Raw genomic sequence first — 25,325 nt, 5'->3', positions numbered from 1 at the left:
AGAATATATTTTTGTCCTTTTATGTATTTAGGCCGAGCTCGGGCCAAAATGTCTTACTTGAGGTCCAGCCATTTTTTAAAAGGGTCTTATTTTTTGTCCAAACTCATTTCTCGGGCATATATTTTTTCACAAACCATCTCACTTTCCCATGAGTAGGTCTAGTTTGATTGATATAGGCATTGTTGTCGACGTAAGAGGACGTGGGTTCGAGTGTGCTGAAACAAATGATCCTATTATTTTATGGGTTGAAGAAAGATTATAGATAATTCTAGACATTGTGGGCCATATAGTGTGATTGTTTGTATTAATTTAATTTAAGTTTGTAATTATAAAATAAATGAAACCAATGTTATGATTGCTGCTATAAGTGCATTTAGACATAAAACGGGTGTATCAAAAGTATTTGCTTTAGTGGTTACAAAGATGTGAGTGAAACCGTGAATGCAACCATCCAAATATCCCTACCCTCTGTTTTCTTTATTATTTTAATTATAAAAAATCTTAATTTGGATATGTCCCTTTTATTTTTCAATTCAACACATCATTTTCTACCTAACGTCATAAATATAGATTTCATAACTTAATCTTTCTTTTGTTTGAGAATAGTATGCAAGCCTAGCTTATACAAATAATCTTTCTTTAACAATAATTAGTCTTCGATTTTAGCCTTAAGACTGACTTTTTGTTGATGCTAATTTCAAATATATGGTTTTATGAAATATAATAAAACATTTTTTCTAATATATGTATATGCTTAAATTTTATTTATCGATTTTGAAAAGTGTATAATTTTTGGATTTTTTAACTACAAAGATAACTTATTTGATTCTTTTCTTCGGTTGAGCTTCGATCCAAAGATTGTCTAGATTTCATATTGTAATGATGCGGTTTACTTCAAGTGTCACAACGACTTACTCTTAAAGCATGTTTGGAAATATACTTTCTTCAAAATTTAATTTAATTTGGATTTAAGAGTCGTTAAGATTTGATATTGAATAAATGATGTTTGTTTCAATTGTCGTCGAGATTAAATCTTAAAAAAAGGTTTGGATCCAAAAATCATTAGGATTTGATCTTAAATAATTTAATCCACTTGGAGAGTTATCCAAACTTGACAAAAAGAAAAAAAAATTGTGACTTGAAATGTGATTTTAGTTTTAAATTGCCTTAAGATGGAAACTTGGAGTTGCTTCATTAGGTAAACAGGACGAAAAGAAATAAAATAAACAAGGAGTTAATCAAGTAAGCGTTGCATCGTTTAAGTCTAACTGCTTCAAAATTTAGAAGTTAGGTAAAAGTAACATATAGCTCCTTACATTAATAAATATATTTTATTTTATTTATTTAAAAATTAAATTAATTAATCAATTTATGTTAGAAAAAAAAAGTTTAAATTACTTCTTTCATTAGAAATTTCATCCATATGTATCATTAAGTAATGACTTGGCTTTTTAAAATTTTTTAATACAAGTGTACTGGAATTAAAGGATGAGTAGGAGGTAAAAGTATTGTGAAGGCCCTCATTCTAAGAGCTCGATTGTATTTTGCTCATTCTACTAAAAAAATGGACAAATTAATCTCTATACATTAGATTAAAGAATAAACTAGTGTTTTTTAAAATATTTCATCCATTTCTACTTAACAAAATGTGGCTAACGAAACAATCAGGCACTAACATTTGTCATGTCATGTTTACCTCATGCTCAACATGGTAATATTTAAAAAAGTTTAAAATCTAAAAATAAATAAAACTATTTTATAATTATCTAAAAACTGTTAGAGTAGTTAGAACTATTATAGTTAAGAACGTTTGTTGTTAGCAGTTAGTCTGTTGTTAGTCTGTAAACTTCAGTTACGTTACGTATGTCTATAAATGCATGGGTTATCTGCATGCATTAAATAATATGAAGAGAAAATTATTCTTTCTTGACTCTTGTTATAGTTTAACATGGTAACAGAGGTAAGTTGTTTCCTGGTGCTTTTCGCTTGAATGTCTGCTGTGCATGATCAATATGGCTTGCAATTCTGCTGATGGCATTGTCAACAGTAGGTTCTTTTCTACAAAGAAGATTAGCGTTCTTCTTGATGATAGCAACTACTTGTTATGGCGACAGAAGGTTCTTTTGGCAGTCAAAGCACATAAGCTTCAACGCTTCTTGGACGAGCATCAAGATCCTCCCACCCAGTTTCTTTCCGATGACAGTGGTGGTTGTTGTGAGAATCCGGAGTTTGCGCACTTTGAGCAACAAGACAGTGCGCTTGCGTCATGGTTGTTATTTTCTATCAGTCCATCTGTTCTGCCTCACCTTATTGGCATTGATACAAGTGCGAAGATCTGGAAGGCCGTTGTCACTTTGTATGGCAGTAAAACTACTTCCAAGTTGATGTTTTATCGGCGGACTTTGCACTCCCAGCTCAAGGGTGAGCTGAGCATGAAAGATTTCTTGGTCAAGATTAAAGGCTGTTGCGATCATCTTGCTAGCTGTGGTGAGTTTATCAGTGAGCATGAGCATATCACTGCAATACTAAATGGTCTTTCTCCCGACTATGAATCTGTTGTTACAATTGTTACGTCGAGTCAGGTGCCCTACACAGTTCAAGGAGTTACATCCATGCTTCTTGATGCTGAAGCTCGACAACAGCTCGTGAGTACTGAAATATCTAGTTCTGCTACCATGGTGTCTCATCAATCATCTGACTCTACAAGTTCTAATGGTTCGATTCCTTTCTATCAACCTTCGTCTACGATTCGGGGGTGTGGGCGAGGCCGTTCTTCTCACTCAAAGATTCAATGTCAGTTGTGTGGGAATGCCGGTCATCTTGTTGACCGTTGCTACCATAGGTTTGACTCTTCCTACAAGAGTAACAACTACAGGCCCCCTCCACACGTAAATGTCTGCATAGTTGGGTCCAGTCCTTCTGTTACACCCTGGTTCCCTTCTTCTCAGCCTCAATGGAGTTCACCAGGTTGGTGCTTTCCCACTCATCCATCATCTGTTTGGACTAATCCATTTGTTGGTAGTCCTTCACAACAGGTTCCTATGCCTTCCTCTGGCGCGACACCAGCACTATCTCAGGCATATGTAGCAACTCCTGAAACTGTAGCTGATAATTCCTGGTATCCGGATTCAGGTGCCACACATTATTTGACAAATTCGGCTAGCTCCATTGGTGATAGTGAATCTTTCAAAGGACCAGGTAAGGTGTTTGTTGGAAATGGTTCAACTTTACCTGTTTTGTCTGCTGGATAGTCATCCTTGCTTACTCACTCTCGACCTCTGTACATGCGATCCTTGTTACTCGTTCTTGGAATTACTAAGAACCTCTTATCTGTATCCAAGTTTGCTAAAGACAATCAGGTCATGTTTGAATTTTTCCATAATCAGTGCCAGGTGCGTGATTTGAAGACAAGGGAGATTTTACTTCGAGGCTCCGTTCATCATGAGTTATACAGACTTCATATCAATCAGTCTACTGGAACTCATGTGCCTTCTAATTCTGCTCAGTGTTTCTCGACTAGTGTCAGACTTCCTCTTAGTGTCTGGCACTATCGCTTAGGACACCCTTGTCGTGCTAACCTTACAAAAGCACTTATACGATGTAATATACAGTTTTTTGATAGCAATAAATTTGTTGATTGTGTTGCATGCCATCTTGGTAAGGAATGTAAGCTCTCATTTTCAAAATCAACCACTACGTATACATCACCTCTCCAACTGGTTGTGGCTGATGTTTGGGGACCAGCTTGGGTTACTTCTAATGGTTTTCAGTATTATGTTGTCTTCACTGATTCCTATTCTCGGTATACATGGCTCTATTTTCTGAAGAACAAATCTGATGTTCTAACTGTGTTTCCACAGTTTCATCGACAAGCTGAAAGAATACTTGGTACAAAGCTCAAGTCTTTACAAACAGATTGGGGAAGGGAGTTTTAGGCATTGAAGAGTTATTTGAATCAACGGGGCATCTTGCATCGACTCACTTGTCCATACACGTCTGCTCAGAATGGCCTTGTTAAGCGCAAACACCGACAGGTTGTTGAAACATGTCTTTCCATGTTAGCTCATGCTTCAATGCCTTTGACGTTTTGGAATGAAGCCTTCTGCAATGTGTGTTCTTGATCAACAGGTTACCCTTTCATCCTTTGGGTGATGTCTCACCATATGAAAAATTGTTTCAGACAAAACCCGATTACTCTTACCTTAGAGTTTTTGGCTGTTTATGCTTTCCCAACCTACGACCGTTTACCAAAACAAAGTTACAATTTAGGTCAATACCCTGTGTTTTTCTAGGATACTCTTCCTTCCATAAAGGTTACAAATGTAGAGATCCCAATGGTAGAGTCTATATTACCTGTCATGTCACTTTTAATGAAAATACTTTTCCATACAAAACTTTTTTTCCAACAGCTACATCACCTACTTCTAGTCCACACGTCAGTGCTAAGCTTTTAGTTTTATCTTCACCTCATGAACCGTGTCCTAAGACCCTGCCTACACCTCCACCTATTACGTCGTCTACCTCTATTACACCTGTCCCTTCACAATCAATGTCTAACACACAGTCAACCTACTCCATCCATGTCACCTATGCCATCTTCCTCTCAATAACAAGTGCAACCCCCCTAACCCGCACATATGACATCTTCCCCTCAACAACAAGTGCACCCTCTCCAACACCCATCACTTAACACCCATAACATGGTTACCAGAAGCAAGACTGGAATTATCAAGTCGAAAGCATACCTTAGCACGACAGGTTCATCACCAAGAGATGATCCTTCTGACATTCATACAGCAATGACCTTTGAGTGTTGGCAGACAGCAGTTTACAATGAGTTACAAGCTTTGGTTCGCAATAATACATGGACCCTTTGTTCCCTTCCAGAGAATCGGAGAGCAGTAGGGTGCAAATGGTTGTTTAAATTTAAAAGAAAGTCTGACGGATCCATTGACATATACAAGGCTCGGTTAGTCGCAAAAGATTTTTCTCAACATGCCGGGTTTGATTTTCATAATACGTATAGTCCGGTAGTTCGAGCTTCCACCATTCGCACTGTTCTTTCACTTGTAGTTATGCAGGGGTGGTCTCTACGCCAAGTCGATATCAACAATGCCTTTCTTAATGGCGAGCTCACTGAAGAAATATACATGGAACAACCTCCTGGCTTTGAAGTCTCAGGTGTTGCTGGTCAAAAATTGGTGTGCAAGCTGAATAAAACACTGTATGGTCTGAGACAAGCTCCTCGCGCCTGGTTTCAGACTCTTAAGGAATACCTCGTGACATAACTTGGTTTTCTTGTGTCTAAAACTAATTCCTCTCTGTTCATACGAGTGTCTGACGGGAAGTATCTCCTACTTATGGTCTATGTCGATGACATTGTGATCACTGGTAGTCATGAACAAGATATAGATGATGTTGTGCATCGTCTTCATAGCAAAATTGCTTTTAAGGACATGGGAGCACTCAGTTTTTTTCTGGGCATTGATGTTCAACGCACATCCCAGGGACTGATACTGAGTCAGAAGAAATATGTTACTAAACTTCTCAAAAAAACTGGAATGCGTGGAGCATCATCCACACCAACACCTATGGTAATCATTCCCAAGCTAGTAGCTTCAGATGGCAGCCCTCCTTTCCCTGATGTGCACTTGTATAGAAATGTTGTGGGTATGCTACAGTATGTTTGTATTACCCGACCTGACTTGTCATTTTGTACCAACAAACTTAGCCAATACATGAGTGCTCCAAGTGAAACTCACTGGAAAGCAGTCAAACGTGTCTTAAGATATTTGGCTGGCACCATGGATCATGGACTGTGCCTTATAGCAGGACAACTAGAACTGGTGGCTTATTCTGATGCTGACTGGGCCTTATCTATCGAAGATCGTCGATTTACTTTTGGGTATGTGGTATATCTTGGTTCAAATCCTGTGGCTTGGTGTTCAAAGAAACAGTCAGTAGTATCTCGGTCGTCTGCTAAAGCAGAATATCGCAGCTTAGCTAACTGCGTGTCTGAACTATTGTGGATTCAACAATTGCTGAATGAAGTTGGAATACCACTATCTAAGGTGCCAATCATCTGGTGCAACAACTCCTCTACAGTATCAGTCGCTGAAAATCCCACACATCATACCAAAATGAAGCATGTTGAAATAGACCATCACTTTGTTCGTGAAAAGGTTCTTGCTGGTTACTTACAAGTCAATTTTGTTCCCTCTGCTCAACAAATTACAGATGTCCTCACAAAATCAATCACCCCTAAGCTATTTTCATCCTTCAGACGTGCTCTTCGAGTGCTGACATCAAGAAAACTTTGTAGCCCAGAAAACAAACAAGCTGGGGGAATGTTAGAGTAGTTACTAAAGTAGTTAGAACTGTTATAGTTAAGAACGTTTATTGTTAGCAGTTAGTCTGCTGTTAGTCTGTTAACTTCAGTTACGTTACGTATGTCTATAAATGCATGGGTTATCTGCATGCATTAAATAATATGAAGAGAAAATTATTCTTTATTGGCTCTTGTTATAGTTTAAGAAAAACCACTTCCAAGATAAACCTGGACAAATATTTGTAATTTTTTATACAAATATATTTAAAATATTTATTCAATTTTTTTGTATATATTTATACAAAAATATTTAAAAAATTATTAGAAATTATAAAAAATATTAAAAATTGATAAAAACTGATTAGAAATAATGTCTAAAATGGACATGGACAAATAATTGTCTAAGTTCATTCTAGAGTGATTTTTAAATAATTATTAAAGATTATAATAAATTATAAAAATGGTTAATTTTTTAAAAAGTTATAAAATCTATATATATACACATATATGTTTAAAGAATTTAAATACACATACACACTTATGTATCCTCTTAATTGAATCGATAATTTCAGTTAATCAATTATTTTATTAATTTCTTATAATTCTTAATATTTTTATTAATTTATTATAATTGAAATATACATACATATATACATGATAGTAACCTTTCATGATAAATTTTTATTATTATTAACTTTTAAAAATATAATAATCATTTATAATTTTAAAATAATTTTGTATAATTATGTAAGAAATCACTCTAAAATGAACCTGAACAAATAATTATTTAAACTCATTTGAAGTTAGACAATCATTTTTCTAAGTGCATTATGAACATTGTTTTTTAATAACTATAATAATTTTTTATAGTTTCAAATAATTTTCTATATTTTTTGTTCAAGTTTATCCTTGGCATGGTTTTTTATAAATTTTTTTAAATATTCGTTGACGTGGTAAAATTGTTGCATCAACATTAGGTATACGAGGCATATCAAGTGTTGCTATTTGGTTACTTTGTTAGCCACTCATCACATAACAATAACAATTGATAGAATTTTTAATAGAAGGACCAATTTGCTCATTATCTAACATACAAGGACTAACTTTCTTATTATTATTTATTTAGAGAGAACAAAATGCAATCCAACTCCTAGTATAAGGGCTTTCATGATACTTTTACATGAAATTACTCGCCCTTTAGTTCCAAGTTACTTGCATAAAAAAATTTGGAAAAAGAAGAAGCCAAATCACCACTTAATAACACGTATGAATAAAAGTTTTAATGGAATGATCAATTTACACTTTGAAGGACAAAATACAATATGTCTTTTAATACAAAGGCCTCGTTAGTACTTGTATCTAAAGTTGTTGGATTTAAAATTTAATTTAATTAATTTATATAACTATTTAAAACACTTCAAAAATTAAATTTTAGCATTGGCCTTCTTCCACTTATTTCGTACTATGGATTGTTTATATTAAAATACTTTTGGTTCGGAATAGAATTTAAAATAAAAAAAAAATAAAAGGAAAAATAGTTAAGATCATTTTATAAACACAGTGTATGTAATAGAAGCAATAGGGGACGAACTAAGGTTATTTTCAATTGTAATTGAAAGTGAATTCGAACTCGCGTCCGACCAAAGTGGGACATTTACGTGCCGACCTCTTGCCATTTTAAATTGGGTGAAAACTGACCAAGTTGCACTTGCATGAGCACCTTTTCCTTTTCCACTGTTGTTTTGGCCGATTCCTTTCATTTTCATCTCCATATGTCAACCAATTATATTAGTAAAAAAATTCTAGTATAAAAAACCGACTCAAATGAATATAAATAATTTTGAACTGAAGCAAAAGAAAAGAAGAAGAAGAAGAAGAATGAACTGAATGCATGTGAGATGTTGTGTTTGGTAAGTGGCAAAAGCATTTAATTGAATTTCTAGTAAAGGCATAAATGGCTAGGCTTCCTTAACAAACCAAGATATAATAGTAGTATATGTCTATAAATGTAGGTATTGAAAGGTTCCAGTTTGTGAAATTGAAGCCCTTTGGCCAAATTTGGATATAGTTTGAAAATGTTGATAGCTAGTATCGATTTGGTGCCCTATTAAATCATGTATTTCCCATTTGTTTATATTTTTTAGCAAGCATTTTGCACAATTGAAATGCACTTCGTCCACAAATTAAGAGCTCCCTCGAAAAGGATTTGTTTGACTTGGGATGAAGATGATTAATTACAGGCCTAAGTCATTGGAACTTGGAAGTATATAAGTACACGTTAGTTCCAACTTATGGGGACATTTACTGTTACAATCTTAACTCTATTGCCTGGAAGAAAATAGAATGACAGAAAATTACTATTATCTCCCTATATAAGGTTTTTTTTTTATTCTTTTTACAAAAAACGTCCTAGTCTAAGATTAAAAAAATGTTATTTATATTAGAATTTAATTTCTAAATCAGATAAATGTCATCTTCAAGCGGCAATAACTTACTGAGCTTAGTCTTTCCATATATATATATAAATTTGTTGAGAAGATAACGTAATTTTATTTGTTTATAAATTATGAAAATGAAGTAATTAAACTATGCATTTATTAGTTAAAGTTTATATATTCGTTGATGCACTAAACTAATAGATGTGGACATTGAGAGAGAGGGTGAAGAATTAGAGAAAAAAGGATCCAAAAGGGGGTTCGGGTCCTTCTCCTCTTATGGGGCATCTTATGATTATTTAAATTATGAGTTTTCGAGTCGAATCTGAATCAGATTATTACATATTTTATTATAATTGTATAACAATATTTAAGGAATAAATATGATTTTTAAGTTCATAATTATTTATAATTAATTCAAGGTTATCGGTAAATACTCATGCAATAATTTTATTAATTTAAAATAATAAAAATATATGTTTAGTGTGCTGTATCTTAGAATTTATAGTTATTTTCAGTTTTCATGAAAAGTCAATATTGCTCTTTCTATGAAACTAGAGGTGTGGAAGCTTGGCTCCCTCCAAAGGCCTTCCCGCTACACGCAATTCATATCCGATTTGGGCCTCTCTGTTTTTCTTTTCTAATTAACAAAATAATGTTTTTAAAAAAAGTAGATATTAAAAATTATGAAATATTTCTAATAGTTTAATATTTAAAATAGGTCATTCAGAAGTCAAATTGCCCGATCCTATGATGAACATTTGTGTGCCTAAATGCTTTTATCTTCTTATGTCCATTAAATGAATTTTTTAATGCAAACTGAAATGCTATTAATTAAAAAAACAATAGTTATAAAGTAAATACAATACGTAATTCTCGGACAAATTGAGAAAGACAAAAATGAAAAGAAAAAAAATCAAAATTTTTCCTTTTTTTTTGACCTCTTCATGTCGATACAAAATCTCATATCACAAATTAAATCGACGATCTGGTTCAAGTATGAGACAAACACATCTTTGTATTTTTGATGCATTTTAATTTTAACGATTAATAGTTAAAGTTAATAGTTAGAAGGCCATTTTGATGCATTTTATTTTAAATTTCTTTTATAATTTTTTTTATTTTTATGATTTTTCTAATTTTTAATATTTTTTATTAAAATTTAATAATTTTGAATAAATTTTATTGATTTTTAATTTTTATAATTTTTTTTACCATATGTCACATTGTGCTTGTGGCATAGGATGACTTTAATTGAGAAAAATCAAGGGTCCTAAATCCTAAACTTTAACAGTTAACTATTGAAATTAAAAAAGTTAACGGTCAAAAGAGATTTTTTATATATTTTGACAGTTTAAATATTTAAATTGAGTATATTGAAAGTTTAAGTACCAAATTGAATGAAAAAAATTAAAGATTTTTTGATGCATATTGAAAGTTTAAGTACCAAATTGAATGAAAAAAAGAATAAAAACGTAATTAATTTTTTTTTAAAAAGTGATGGCTTTTACAGGCTTTTAATTTTTAACCTGTTGTGATTTATATCGAGTTAGTTTCGATTTTAGTTTATCGAACAATTATCATTTATGATGTATTATACCTGTAATTGTTTTTTTTTTTAAATAATTGTACCTGTAAGTATGAACTCTTATAAGACCGGAAAAAGAAAACCAAATGAACTACTTTATTAGACCGATTATTGCGACAATCAATTTAATGGGTTAGTTTCAGTATTGTACAAGCCCATACAAAACCAGATAGTACCTAAACCAACGGCCCAACTTTAAACCAACGGTGATTACGTGACTTAATCATGGCCGCCGACGTGTGAACTAAAGAATCGTGGCCCTCAGTGCCTCATTATAAAGTGTCATCTTAGGTTGAAACTCTAGGGTTTTTCCTGATCTGCGGAAAGAGAGCATCTCATCACATTTTATTGTGCTTCTCTCTCAGGTACAGCCTTTTCATTTTCCTACACCTTGCTTGCTTGCCTAGAAAATTCAGCCTATTAAATGATTTCTTCTTCTTTCTGTTAAGGTTTCTTGTATAACTAAACAGAGTAATACAGGCTTTTACTCTTTTCTGTTACTGGCGTCTGTTTGTTTGCTAAGAAAAATTGTAGGAAAGGGGAAAACAAATGCTGTTATGGTCGGATTTAGTTATATAGCTTTAATAATTTAATTTCATCACTAGATGTTCAAACAATGAGTTTTAGGTTTTGTTCATCTTTATTTTTATATATGAACAAATATATTCTTTATTTTATGAGCTAATAAGAACATGGAGTGTTTCCAGCTATTATTTGAATTTTTTTTTCTCATTTTGAATATATTTTATTTTCTGTGAAATGTGATAAAAATAACTAAATATTGGAATTTATTTATGCGGTTTTTGTGTTGTCAGTTAATGTTATAAACTGTTAATAATCACTTTGATCAATCAGACTTATGCAAGTTTACAAGTAATGTAGTGAAGAAGTATTATTAGTAATTGGTTTAAGAATATGATGTTGATTAGTATTTATTTATTTTTCTGTTAGAAAATCGTTCTGAAAAGGGTTTGAAGCATTTCACGTTGAAGTATTTTCTTATTTGCTTTGTATGATATCGACCTTGTTTGGAACTTTATCGATTATCTAACTTATTATTGAATTTGAATTTGGTGTAATGAACTAGTGATAGATTGAACCATAGAATTTAAGGCTGAATCGTAGCTTCTTAAATGTCCTGTGAAATTACTAAGGCCTTCAAATTTTGTGTATGGATATTAAATACACATCCAATTTCAATTTCAATCTGATTTCTAATTATGACATATTGTTTGAAATTTTTTTTCAATCTTTTTTTATTAATCCCACAATGCAGATCTTCAAGATGTATACGTCAATGAAAAAGATCCACAAAGATAAGGATGTTGAACCAACAGAATTTGAGGAATCAGTTGCCCAGGTTTTAAAATGTTGTAGTGTTTGTTGCACTTTTAAAGCTTCCCAAAAAGGTCCAATCATGATTCAAGTATGTGTGAATGTTTGTAACAGGCATTCTTCGATTTGGAGAATACCAACAAGGATCTGAAAAGTGACCTCAAGGATCTCTACATTAATTCAGCAGTGTATGTATGATTTTTTAAGATGCACTAATTCCAAAGTGATTTATGTATCTGGCTACCATATGATTGGTGTAATCTGTTTTGCGTTTTGCATGCAGCCAAATTGATGTGTCTGGGAGCCGGAAAGCTGTTGTTATCCATGTCCCGTACCGATTGAGGAAAGCTTTTCGCAAGGTTCATGTTAAGCTTGTGAGGGAGCTTGAAAAGAAGTTCAGTGGAAAGGTGAGAAATAGTCCTTCAAAGTTTTTTCGTTACAACGAAGTAATGAAGGATGGCAGTTTTAATGAAGTATGGGTTAGGCCTTTTGGATTACAATTTATTTCAAGTGCATTATCATTATGAAACTCAGTAACAATTTTAGTTTTCATTCTTAGCATAAGATGCTATAATCTTTGGAGTTGTGTTCTTTCCAGACTAAAGCATTGCAGTTCCCTTTTAAACAAGAGAATTAATCATATTTTGTCATGAATTGCAGTTACCCTTTAAACAAAAGAATTAATCATATTTTGTCATGAATTGGCATGTCTTTGTGGTTTCTTTTGTTGTTAAGTGTGTACTACGTGTTTTGACTTTGAGTTTTAACATGGTTTATGTATATTGATAGGATGTGATTCTTATTGCTACCCGGAGGATATTGAGGCCCCCAAAGAAAGGTTCTGCTGTTCAGAGGCCTCGCAGCCGCACATTGACTGCTGTACATGAGGCAATGCTGGAAGATATTGTCTTACCCGCTGAGATTGTTGGGAAGCGCACTAGATATGCAATTGATGGATCAAAGTTAATGAAGGTACAAAGTGCTGTCATAATTATTACGCTGTTAAATGTTGATGAAAAGGTCTTAAGTGATGAGTGAAAGAATTGTGATCCTTTTATATCAATACCTACATATGGTTCAATAGTTCTTATTAACCACGATTGTTGTTGTTTATTGAAGGCTAATGTTTCTGTAATCTTTTTCTGACACATCATGGGCAGGTGTTTTTGGACCCCAAGGAACGAAACAACACCGAGTATAAGCTCGAGACCTTTTCTGCAGTTTACCGGAAGCTTGCTGGGAAGGATGTTGTGTTTGAGTTCCCTGTTACAGAGGCATAGATAAGTCCTTTTACAAGTGTTGTGACATCTTTCTGATCTTATTTCATTTCTTGTTTTCCCTTAGAAAATCTGCATTTTTGTTATTTAAAATTCGACATTATTGAGTTGCCTGAACAAGCAGAGATATATAAGTATCATGATGGATTTTATTTTATTTTCTTTGATAATGCGGTATGACATTTAATGTAGGGATATTATGATTTTATTAAAATGTTTTTTGTTGGCTCCAAAATTAATCTTTTCATTCATTTTTACTTTTTTCTGTACCGGCATTGTGATAAATCTCCCAAATATATACAGAAACTCTGATATAATATGCAATTGATAGCCAAACATTGATTTGGTGTAATTTTATTTTTATTGAGTTTTTCATAGCCTACATTATACCATTCTAAATTAACATACTAGTCATATCGACTCACGATTGCTTGTTGGAATCCCATTTACATTGATTATAAAAACAATTGTTCTTTACACTGGCTCTGGATCTGGTTCATGGTAGAACATCTTGGGTCTCAAAAATCTCTACATTTCATACAAGCTTTATATTTATTTTAGTTTTGAAACTAATTTGGCAGTTCAAAAGGGTAGGGTGAAGATCTCTCCTATCATTTTTTTCTAATTTGAAGTTGTATTAAATCCTAAATTTTGTATAAAAAAATTGTCTTTGCTCAGGTAGGGATTTTTTAATATTATTAATGGAAATGTGTTTTTTTGGCTTTAATGGTGTGAGTTAGATGGGGAGATTCTTTTGATATTGAGGGTCTGTTTGTTTCAAGGAAAATATTTTATGGAAAACATTATCCAAAATTTCCTGTGTTTGATGGTGGAAAATGGAGCAAGTCACTATAAACTGTATTGTTGGTCAACACATTTTCTGTAAGTCATCTTACATTCCTCCGAAACACGGGTTCCTCTCTCGCGCTTCATCACTCCTCTTTCGGCAGCCTCTCTCTGGCACTAACCTGAGCTCTCATCATCTCTTTCTCCGGTAAGTACCCACATCAAAAAAGAAAAGTAGCCTTTTCCCTTTTTAAGATTTTGTTTGTCCCTTCACCCTTCAAGATAGAAAAAAAAACCCCTGAGAAGTTCATCAAAATCATGAGGATAAACGCAAATTTGATCTTATATTTTTGGGATTTTCTCTATTTTTTCTTGTTTGTGTTTTTTAGTATCTTCTGCTAAAATTTCTTCTAGATTTACTTCTTCAGCCACTAGAGCAAACGTATGTGGTGCTCCCTAGAAAAAGTAGCAGTAATAAGCTTTACAGAGAAAACTATTTAGCCCAAATTCTCAATCATTTCAACTTCAATCCAATGAGTTACCTAAAATTTCAGTAAAAATGTTTAATCAATGACACTTATTGGGGGTGTCCCAAAGAAGAATTACCCAACCTTTGTTTATATTGGAAACGAAGGAGACATGGAATGATTCACTCAAAATATTGGATTCATGTTCAACATTGCACCAGGTTTCAAAGCCATCCTTGTTTTGTAATGTTTATTGATTTATATTACTATTTAAATTTAGCTTTCTAAATTAATTAATGAATTTTTTTTGGTATTCTGAAAACACTTATTGTGTTTAATTAAAAATAATTTCTGAAAAATGAGTTGAATAAAATTAATCAAACAATGGATAATGTTTTCGGTAGCATTATGTAAACACCAAAAAGAATATAATGTTTTCAAAAAATTATATTATTTTTTAAGTTATTTTCCGAAAATAATTTCCAAAAAACAAACATAGCTAAATGATGAAGCCTTTCGAAGCAAGGATGCAAAAGACTTCAAACGCTTGATGAGATGTAAGACTTTCCAATAAGCAGTAGAATCAATAATGTAGGTGATATTTATTATCACATTGTCCAACCGTCCCAATGGCATAGACTTATCAGTGTCAACCTCAGTCTATGACATTGATTTTTGTTTTGTTCTTTTTATTCTTTTCAAATTTCACAATACCCCTTACTACAATCCCTAATCTCTCCTACCAAAAAAAATCTAAACCACCCTAAGTAAACCAAAGCTTCCAAAGTTTGATATGGTTTTATTAGAATTACAATATCAAAATATATTTTCAATCCGTAAAATTACTACGTTATTATTTAGTTTTGTTTAGATTGCAATAAATAACAACTATTGTTCCTTTTACGATTGTTATTAGATAGAAAATTGAATTATTCTATCATGTTATAATTTGACTTTAGATGCATCTAGCTCTTGAATTATTTTGCACTTTTAAATTTTTTTCATATACAATTATCAAAATGGAAATTTTTTTTGTGCAATTTCTCTATAGTTGAACGATGGAATCCCATGATTCATAGTGAAGAACCTAGAATAGTGCTGAAAAATATGGTGTTATTAATAGGCGTTTCAATTGATGATAGGGTTGTTGTAGAGAGTTCATTCTTGCTATTAGAATTACCTCATGCATTGTTGGATACATTCCCTATCGGCAACGATTAGGGCAAAATTTTCATAGTTTTAAAGGCTATTCAACATTTATCAATATATTAAAGTTTACATGCTTTAATTAATAAAGAGGAATGTCGGTACTAAATAAATCTAGCAATTTAAATCTTTTCATGTATCTTTCACATTTTGTAAACTTCAATTTGATTTGTATATATATTTAGAGTTTAGAGTTTTGGTATTTCATTATAAAGCATTTTACATGACGTCTCAATTGATAAATGACGAAATAAGTGATAGTTATCTACTTTTATAAACGAGAATGCAGTTGTTTATGTTTTTACCTCCTAAAATATGGACATACATTTCATTATATTATGATACATATTACATTATAAATGTTCTATGGTAGGACTTATATTTAATATTTGAATAGATGGGGTGGTGGTTTGTATCGCACTAAATTTATTGATAGGTTGTATTTAATTAATATGATTATTATTGTAAAAATCTTATATATATTTATTTTAATTAAATGTAATTTGTGTGTATGTTGAATTAGAAGGATATGATTATTATCGTATTATTATCATGAGTATCGAGATTCAACTAAAGTATATTCCTACAGATTTAAATACAATATCTGAAACATAATCTCAAAGCATCTTTGTTTTTTGAAAAGAAAATATTTCAATAAAAGCTGATTAGCCTTTTATAATTTAAAAAAAATGGAAATCTTTTGTATAGGACCAACATAATTTGATATGAAAAACAGATGATGAACTGAGACAACTGCGAAATGATGAACCAAGAGACATGCTGTTAATAAACAAGATAATCTGATTTCTCATTTTATAAAAGAACAAGAAGATGAAATAGTACAGCAATTGAATAAATAAATAAAAAGCACATATTTGTTTAGATTTATTGTGGGGTAAAGCTTAGACAAATCCTTAGATTTGACTCCGCTGAATTATTGATTTCTTTAACCATCATTGTTGCATTCAAATAATTTGAAAAGAAAAGAAAAACAATGAACCACCATAGAAAATAAGATGATATCAACACTAAATATATCATATTTTTAAAGAGAGAATAATAACCTTTACAAGAGAATTTTACTACAATTATAATTAAACTGATCTACCAGAAGCTCATCTACCTTCCTCAATGGACGAATAGGATATGGAATTCCTAGAATCATCTTCAACAAAGCTACTTCCTGCCAAAACCTTTGTCATACCACCACTGGTGCTACTTGCATTAGTGTCTGTATTAGTAAAAGCTGAAGTAGATGTGGTCGTCCACCGGCCTACACGCCCTTGGATTGCTGGTTTACCCGGTCGTGGCAAGGTGAATGAATCGCTGGAAAGCATGAGATGAACGGAGTTCATGTCTGGTCTCTCGACAACAGTTTGTTGACAGCATAATAAGCCTAGCTGAATGCACATTGCTGCCTCGTCAGGATTGTATTTCTTGAGGGTTGGATCAACTAAATCCAACATCTTTCCGCTTTGAAATAGCAGCCATGACTGTATATGAAAATGCCAGAATACTTTGTCAGAATCAGACTTATACATCATCTATTCCTGCATGCATTACTTGGACTTGAGTATAAGTGTCAGATATGGTATGTCTCTGAAATGAATAGTCATTTTCTTTAACAGTTTTTCCATGTATTTTGGAGGATCTTTGAAGGTTATATCTCTCTCTATCCATGTAATGGACATCAAAAGTTCAATAAAAATAAAGAGTGGGGAGCAACATTTTAGGCTTAGAAATCTGGAGATTCAAATAGGCCCTTCTAAGGAGTGGCCAATTTCACAGCACTAGATATACAAGTAAAACAGGTCAAGAAAATTAGGAAAATATCAGATCATACTATAAATCAAAATAATCCATAATGGATACAGATCAAAATTATCTACGCAACTGGATGAAGCATGCAGCTTCGTTTACCTTCAATCTTCACATTAAAATTTCCAAAATATTTGTGGATTATTTATGATAGTACTAAACTAATGTTCCATCCACCCGTCCATCTAGACAGCGAGACTAATACTATTAAATGAGATTTCAGAATTTACATTCTTTTTTTTTTCCTTCGAAATTCAACTTACATAGTTCAAGAGATCTGCCTTCTCTGAACCAAGACGGCTATCATGGTTTTTTCTGCCACTTACTATCTCCAAGACCACAACTCCATAGCTGAAAACATCTGTCTTCACAGACAAATACCCATGCATGGCATATTCAGGGGCCATGTAACCACTGCAGGCAATAAAAGGGTTTACTTAATTGTTAATCTTTTTCAGCTGACATCCAAAAGTAGCCCAGATAAAACTTGAACGAAAATTAGCCTAATGCACTTAAAAGCAGCAATTACGATTAGAGAAGACTATGATGGGTAAAAGCAAAGAAACTACTCACTGGGTGCCAGAAATCCTAAAAGTATTTACATGAGTATCATCCCCAGGAAAGAGCCTTGCCAAACCAAAATCAGAGATTTTTGGGTTTAATTGTTGATCCAACAATATGTTACTGGCTTTGATGTCTATATGAATGATCCTTTGAGGCGCCTCTTCATGCAGGTAGAGGAGACCTCTTGCAATGCCTGTGATTATCTTAAATCTTGTAGTCCAATCCAAGGAAGGAGACTTGCTCTTGTCTGAGAAGTTCAATTGCGATTATAAGTTTTAGCTTACCAAACAGATGATAAGGCTTCGAGTTTACAAGTTTTGATAGCAACAGACGTGAAAGGTGTTTAAAAAAAGGGGTTCTTACCAAAGAGAAAGTAATCAAGACTTTTATTTGGCAAATACTCATAAACAAGCATCTTCTCAGGTCCTTCTGCGCAGCACCCGAACAACGTCACTAAGTTCTTATGCTGGGTTTTCAATAAAAGCTTCACCTCATTAATGAATTGTTTCAGTCCCTGTCTTGAATCCATTGCAAGCTTCTTGACAGCTATCTCTTGACCATTTGGCATCAAACCCTGTAAGATATAAGCTGTAATGAGACAATAATCTCACAACAGTCTCCAATCACCAACACTCCCTCTCAATCCAAGCAAAAAAATAAGATAGAATATAACGGTAACCAATATAAAAGCTCTTTGATAAGGTAGGGCTATATAAAGTTAATTCCATTATATATGTCTCGTGATGGGTTATGTGGCATTGTTGGAATGACAACAGTTCAAGAGAGTAAACAGGTAAGATAACTGGAAACAAAGGTGGCATTATAGCATAGAGCTTCCACGTGCAACAACATAACATGTCTGTCAGTGTATCACCATGAAGTTGCATACAAGCGATGGACTCTTCTGTCTTATGGAAAAAATGTTATTATCACACCATCAGTTTCCAGATACTGTCCTTTTTGCCTGTTTCTAAACAAATCCATACTCCTCGTTTCTACATCTTAAGATCAAGTTCCCATTCAGTAGATGTTCTATAAAGATGCAAGCTTCGTATTAGGTCAAACTCCAATTTTCACTAAGATTGGAATGCCATAAAAGGTGGAAGAAGCCTGAGAAAATTTCCTTTGTCAGAGGTTTTAAATTGGGTTGGTCAGACATGAGATCTAGTTCAAGTTTAACCCGTGTGGTAGCTATGAAGCTTAAGGCCACATGAAGCTCCTTAAAAAGTTCTCTTTCTCTATTAAATAACTTCATTGCTTGTAGATACCCAGGCTACGTCTTTCTCAACAAACAAATGCTCCAAATCCCAGATACAGAGAAGCTAGAAACGCCCTTTCTCATTATAGTCATTCCAACCTATGTTGCTCTGATGATTTTTTTTAAGTACAAGGATATGACCTTCAAGGATACTCAAAATATGTGGAAAATTTTAAAATAATCTAACCATTCCCATGTCTGAGGCATACCAATACCGGACAGTCACAGATGAATTCTAAGTAACACAAGTTCTAAGCAACCACAACTCAACGCGGTTTTGTGTGCTTAATTTTTTATGATTAATGAGGCTGTGACGTATGCTTGCCTCTCACACTCATTTTCCATTCTTCTGAAACTACGCCACCCTTTCTCCTTATATGTTCGACTCCACTCTCTCCATATATTCTCCATGCCTTTAAGTACTCTTACCAAATAAAAATGTACTGAGATAGAGCCTTAATTAACTTTCATTGACGTTGGAACTGTTAGAGCAAAGCAACTTGCCCCATTGCACCCTGGCTCTAGAGACAAACAAATGCAATTGGATCATTAAATGCTTTTGATTCATTTTTTCATTAATATTATTGTATTTGTTCTAATTTACATTTCCAATTGTGATTATTTATTATTTCTACAATCGATAACCTCATAGAATATTCTTTTCCAAAAGATATTCATAAGCTTTTAAATAAATAAATAAATCTATAAAACTTGCATAAAAGCTAAATATTGCTTTTAGCCTGAATAAACGCCAACTCCAATCTAGCCAAGGGCAGTCCCGTCAGCGACAATTACAACAACGACGAGTATTTTAAAAAAAATACAAATAAAGATTCAGTAGGAGAAAATTATATATATATATATATCAGAAACGTCCATAACTAAATAATAATAATAACATTGGGTAATTAAGTTCAGAGAAATAGTTAATAGCAGTCTGAAGAGCACGGAGTTATAACAAGAAACGTACCTTGTAGACGGGACCAAAGCCACCATGACCGAGGCGATTAAGTTCAGAGAAATAGTTAGTAGCAACCTGGAGAGCACGGAGTTCGAAGAAAAGGCCGTGAGTGTCGGATCCGTCGTCGGAATCGTCTTCTCCGGCGGAGCCACCTCGAGCGGCTTTGAAGCGTTTGGCGATGCAAGCAGAAAGTTTAGCCAAGAATCCCATGAAGAAATGGGTAGGCCCAATGGAATAGCCAAGGTCGTAGTCCAGGTAAAGCTGTAAGGCAGAGAAAAGTGAGCATGAAGAAGAAGAAGAAGAAGACGAAAAGGGCAGTTTGCCGCGTTTAGGTGTGCGGGGTATGATTATGAGGACTGACCGGTAATTTAAGGAAAGGGTATTCAAGAGAGTATTAGGTACGACTTTACATTCATTGAACAACGATTTTATTATGAGACATCTGAACTTTCTGTTAATAAGATAAAGTTTCCTTTGATGTTTAAAACTTTTTCCTTTTGGCAGAATTTTGCTATATTCAAATTGAGGTCTCCCTTTTGGTCTTATTCCTATGTTTGTCTTGATTTATACAGTTTGTTCATACGTACTTGGTTGCATCTCCATTTTCTAAACTTTTTTCATAGTTAAAATATTAAAATATGTATCTTAATCAGTCCAAGTGCCCAACTGGTATATTTATATAGAAGCGGATGTGACGAGTTTTGGGTCAAAATGTCTTAGATTTATTACGAGCTTTTGTTTTTAAAAACATTATAATATTGGGATTTGAATTTATTTTATCACCATTTATAATTTCCTTTTTATCACTTAAATTAAAATTTTAACTTTACATTTTCTTCAACTCATATTGTTTTTATGTTTATAATGTGATTCAATTGATGTGATGCGTTAATTTGATACGACTCAATTAAAAAAACTACTAAAATAATTTTACATGTTCTAAATAAGTTATATAATTACGATGTTACTTTTACCTTTCTCTTATTAAAAAAATACAAATGTTGAAATTTGAATTTGTCACTAATATCTATAAATTTTTTGCACGCTTATATTTTAAATACGTAATTTTCACCCAAATACAATTTGATAGAATTTTTTTTTGCAACATTATGCATTAATTTCAATTCAAATAATGAAAATTTTTTGATAAAAATGCTATGGAGACCCCTGTACTAAGTGTCAGATTACATTTTGCCCATCAACTTAAGAGATGGGTAAATTAAATTAGTCTTTATACATTAAATCAAATAGCAAAATGGTCATTTTTATTAAAAAATTCATTCATTTCTACGGTTCAAAATTGGCATGGCCAGCAAAATAACCAAACAATAACATATAGCGTGCCATGTATACCTCATATTAACATATATGGACCAATTATTAATTGTAAAAATGGATAATATTTTTTTATAAAAGGACTAATTTAAGACTAATTTATCTATTTTCTAAATAAATAAAACAAAATTTTAATTCGACACCTAATACAAAAACCTCCATAATATTTTTACCTCAAAATCTCAAAACCACCTTTTTTAAAGTATCAAAACTTTAAAATTAAAAGATATAGCGACCAGAAAAGGAGATTTTTCAACATACGACTTCAGTTTAAGAAGAAATGAATGAGTATGACTACGCCAACTTTTACTTTTTCATAATTAAATGTATGAAATATAAAATGTGTGGTAATCTTTTAATTAAATAACACGAGTAAAAGAAAAGTATTCAATATATATTAAATGTAAAATACAATAAATAAATAAAAGTAAAACCTTTCACGTCAAATGGTTAGATGTTTTTTCATTTTGGAATAACTGATTTTTAATATCTTTATTTTAAAATTTTATGATTAACTTTTTCTTTATTTATATCATACTTAAAAACTTTTTTTAAAATTTTATCCTTCTCTTTAATTTAATTTATATTTACAAATATATTATGAGAGTGGCTGTTATTTAAGTATCTCGCGTGTTACGTGGGTTACTTTTAAATTTTTAAATTTATTTATATTTTAATTCAAATTTACTTTAACATTTTTAATATATTTGATTAAGTTTAATTATTATCAATGATGGTTGTTTCATACGATTTTTTTTTTCAAAAAAAAACTTTATTTCATGCTATCATTTTGTTATATATGATTGTGTAATTGTTATTATAGTTTTGTTCACAGTTTAACATAAATTCTTCTAAATTTTTAAACAAACTTAAACTTATATTATACTGATTATTATAACATCAACGAGACCTATTGAACTAATATGGAACCGACAATATTTATTATATCTAATATTTATATAATATTAAAATTACTTGATTAACATTAAAAAGAGTAACGGTCATTTTGATTGAAGTATTTATTTAACCTTCCACTCCATTTTTAAAATCCAATTTTTATTTTCCTTTTCGTCAACCCATCACTATCATAACCTTTAGTGGATGTCCATCTGTCATAAAATTTGAGACTTAATTAAGTTGACGAAGTCAAAATAAGAGCGAATATTTTTTCGAAGAGAGATATTTCACGCTAATTCTATACGCCACGTTGTACCCAGAGAAAAAACTCCACTTATTGAAAAATATATATTGGAATATAAAAATGTATTTGAAAAATGACATACAATCTGCACATTAAAATAAAAATTTATAAAATATTAAAATAAAGATTTGATTCAGCAACATATTTAAGGTTTTATAATTTAGTAGGTTTGAGTTTAAATTTTATTATATTTTTACTTTTATTAATTTTTATTAAAATAAAAAAGTTAAATTACTATAAATTTATTTTAATTATGAAAATATATTTTTATAATTTTATTAATTAAATTGATGCTTAGTTAACTTGTGACACCAATCAAAGTTGAAGCAATAAATTGACAGGTTTGTCCAAATAGCCTCCAACTTTAGCGCCAAAAGTTCATCATCCAGTGATCTCTGGTTTGAAGCAAGGTAGTGGGGAATTCTCTACCACCGGACCTGTTTTAATTAGAGGAACATAAACTTTTTTTTTTTTTTGAAGTAAGAGGAAGATAAACTGTTCAACTTTTTCAGACCTGTAATTTCCCTTCATGTTAAGGGGCAGCGCAATATGACTGCACACTTGCTAAACAATGTTTCCTCTATGCTGAAGATATATTATTTGGGCAGAAGAAAGACTACCCCCACCTCGTATTCGTAACTGTGTAGTCTGGGATGCTATTTGGTGCATTTGTATATAAATTCAAATATTTTAATTTTAATAAATCTAATATCATGTGATATATTTTAATTGAGTGGATAGATTACATGGTATAAATGTATTTCAATATATTTCAATTTACTTCATTTTACACTAATAATATTATCAATATTAATTAAATTAAAATTCAATCAATAGGGTTAGGTAAGAAACAAGACAAATGGACGATGAGAGAGAGAAGCGTAATATTTCCACCACGTACAGAGCTAATCATCACCAATTTCTCTACCTCATCAAAACATTGGTTTACTTTGACTTCATTCCTTTGTTTCGAAGATTTTTATAGACTAAAATTTGTTTAGTCTATGTATTTTCTTTTTCATATTTCAAATTTAGTCTTGTTTGCCCAATTAAATTTTTTTATTAAACTTAGCTTTTATTACAACCATTTTTATATGAATATTAAGTAGGTTTTATTTTTCATTTCTAATAATTTTAAAAGAAGAGTTTAACAACGTTAATAATTAGATTTAAATTTTAAATGAAAGATAAATTAATTTTTTAAAAAAAAAGTAAAGGATTAAATTCTAAATGTACAAAAAGTACAATGACTTAAAATATATTTTAACCATATTTATGTGTCATGTTAGAGATTTTTCAACCATTTTTCTTTGAGATGATGACATTGATGGTCCCTAAACTTTAGCAAATATTTTACTATGGTATATGTACTTTATGTACTTTAATGCTGTGTTTGGGTGAATGTTTTAGCGTAAGAATTTCTTTTTAATATTTCAAAAGTAAATCTACTTGTTTGTGTGAAAATAATGTTTTTTTTTTCAAAATTTATATTTGACATAATTCTAATTTTAGTCTTTAATAGTTACATTTTTTGTCAATTTAGCTTTTTTTTAGTTAAATTTGATCTTCAACTTTCCAAAAAAAGTCTAACGGGTGTTTTTTAATAGAAATATTGACTGAAATATAAATTTTTAAACATGACAGCTTCTATGGTAAGCCACATGTATCTCTTGCTATTTTTTTATGAATTTTATGGGCTTTTTTATAATTTTTGGGTTTTTTTTATTTTTAAAATTATTTATTGATGAGCCATATAAGATAAATAAGGCTATGTCAACATGAAGTATACTTGAACTGCCACATGAGCTGCTATGTACATTGTTAAAATTTGAATGTTTTAGTTAACATTTCTGTTAAAAAGACGGTGATTAGACACTTTTTAATAGATTGATGGCCAAATTTAACTTAAAAAAAGAATAAATATTAACTTAACAAAAGATGTAAATGTTGTGGACCAAGTTTGGCATTGTGTCTACACCTCTTCATGAGCCATACTACTCGACTAAGCCTGAAGGCTTGCTCAAAATTTGAGAGGGTTTGGACAAAAATATTAGGTTCGAAAAATAAGTTTGGGTAAAAAAATTAGGCTAGTTTAAAATTATGGGTCAAACTTAGACTTGAACACTCAAGGCCTGAACTAGCCTGGTCTGACCTGTATTTAAGTTTGTAATGTTTTATATTATGTTATTTTTTTATATATTATGTAATTAATAACACATAAAAATTAAATCTATAGTAATATATAATACTACTATAATGTAATAAGATAACTAAATATAAACTTTTAATAAATAAAAATTATATAAAATCATTAAATATTAAATTAAAAATAATAGAAATATATATTTAAAAAATAATAATATAAATGGGCCTAAAATGAGCTTTGGTTAGCAATGTATAAATATGGATAAACTTAAACAAAATTTTAAGTCCATATTTCGAACCAAACCAAATTTAAATAAACATAAAATGTATTAATATCGTACCTAAATTCGACCTAGATTCAATCTCACCCGACCTAGTAACAACCACTAAAAAGTTTCAGGAAAACTTGGGCACTCCAATCCAATAGTTGCCATAAAAATTAATCATTACAATTATTGGATTGATTTAAACTTGGATGCTGAAAGTGACCAACAATCAATTTTCTTTTACGGACAAACAATCAAATCTTCATTAGCCTATTTAAATACTTTTAATTTTTGTATGCATATTTTTTAACTAAGTCGATGGTGTCTTTCTTTGTATTAAACTGGGTAAAAACAC

At 31.6% G+C, this 25,325-nt stretch overlaps 2 protein-coding genes across 2 annotated transcripts; one reads left to right on the top strand and one right to left on the bottom strand.

Annotated features, from left to right (window-relative positions):
• Window positions 1–10,547: 10,547 nt before the first annotated feature.
• Window positions 10,548–13,198, top strand: LOC121220965 (40S ribosomal protein S7). Its single transcript, XM_041101073.1, has 6 exons — window positions 10,548–10,716; window positions 11,628–11,711; window positions 11,801–11,874; window positions 11,970–12,093; window positions 12,476–12,658; window positions 12,847–13,198. The coding sequence occupies exons 2-6, from the start codon at window positions 11,637–11,639 to the stop codon at window positions 12,964–12,966; spliced, it is 576 nt and encodes a 191-aa protein (XP_040957007.1). The 5' UTR covers window positions 10,548–10,716; window positions 11,628–11,636; the 3' UTR covers window positions 12,967–13,198.
• A 3,231-nt stretch (window positions 13,199–16,429) lies between these two features.
• On the bottom strand, window positions 16,430–20,458 carry LOC121203362 (cysteine-rich receptor-like protein kinase 10). The gene is made up of 5 exons (XM_041101072.1): window positions 20,033–20,458; window positions 18,168–18,378; window positions 17,814–18,051; window positions 17,504–17,654; window positions 16,430–16,915 (listed from the first exon to the last, which is right to left on the bottom strand). The coding sequence occupies exons 1-5, from the start codon at window positions 20,231–20,233 to the stop codon at window positions 16,538–16,540; spliced, it is 1,179 nt and encodes a 392-aa protein (XP_040957006.1). The 5' UTR covers window positions 20,234–20,458; the 3' UTR covers window positions 16,430–16,537.
• Between the last annotated feature and the right edge of the window lie 4,867 nt (window positions 20,459–25,325).

The sequence above is a fragment of the Gossypium hirsutum genome, chromosome D09 (genome assembly GCF_007990345.1).
Source record: "Gossypium hirsutum isolate 1008001.06 chromosome D09, Gossypium_hirsutum_v2.1, whole genome shotgun sequence".
Classification (NCBI taxonomy): Eukaryota; Viridiplantae; Streptophyta; class Magnoliopsida; order Malvales; family Malvaceae; genus Gossypium; species Gossypium hirsutum.
Note: the sequence above shows the minus strand (reverse complement) of the source record. Positions and strands in the feature narration are given on the sequence as shown.

Excerpts from the sequence above, each read along its gene's own strand:
- LOC121220965 (XM_041101073.1), top strand. The coding sequence starts at position 11,637 with ATGTATACGTCAATGAAAAAGATCCACAAAGATAAGGATGTTGAACCA. Across the intron at positions 11,712-11,800 it reads TTGAGGAATCAGTTGCCCAG|GCATTCTTCGATTTGGAGAA; the intron begins GTTTTAAAATGT and ends TGTTTGTAACAG. Across the intron at positions 12,094-12,475 it reads AAAAGAAGTTCAGTGGAAAG|GATGTGATTCTTATTGCTAC; the intron begins GTGAGAAATAGT and ends GTATATTGATAG.
- LOC121203362 (XM_041101072.1), bottom strand. The coding sequence starts at position 20,233 with ATGGGATTCTTGGCTAAACTTTCTGCTTGCATCGCCAAACGCTTCAAA. Across the intron at positions 18,052-18,167 it reads TCTTGATTACTTTCTCTTTG|ACAAGAGCAAGTCTCCTTCC; the intron begins GTAAGAACCCCT and ends TGAACTTCTCAG. Across the intron at positions 17,655-17,813 it reads TTTAGGATTTCTGGCACCCA|TGGTTACATGGCCCCTGAAT; the intron begins GTGAGTAGTTTC and ends TATTGCCTGCAG.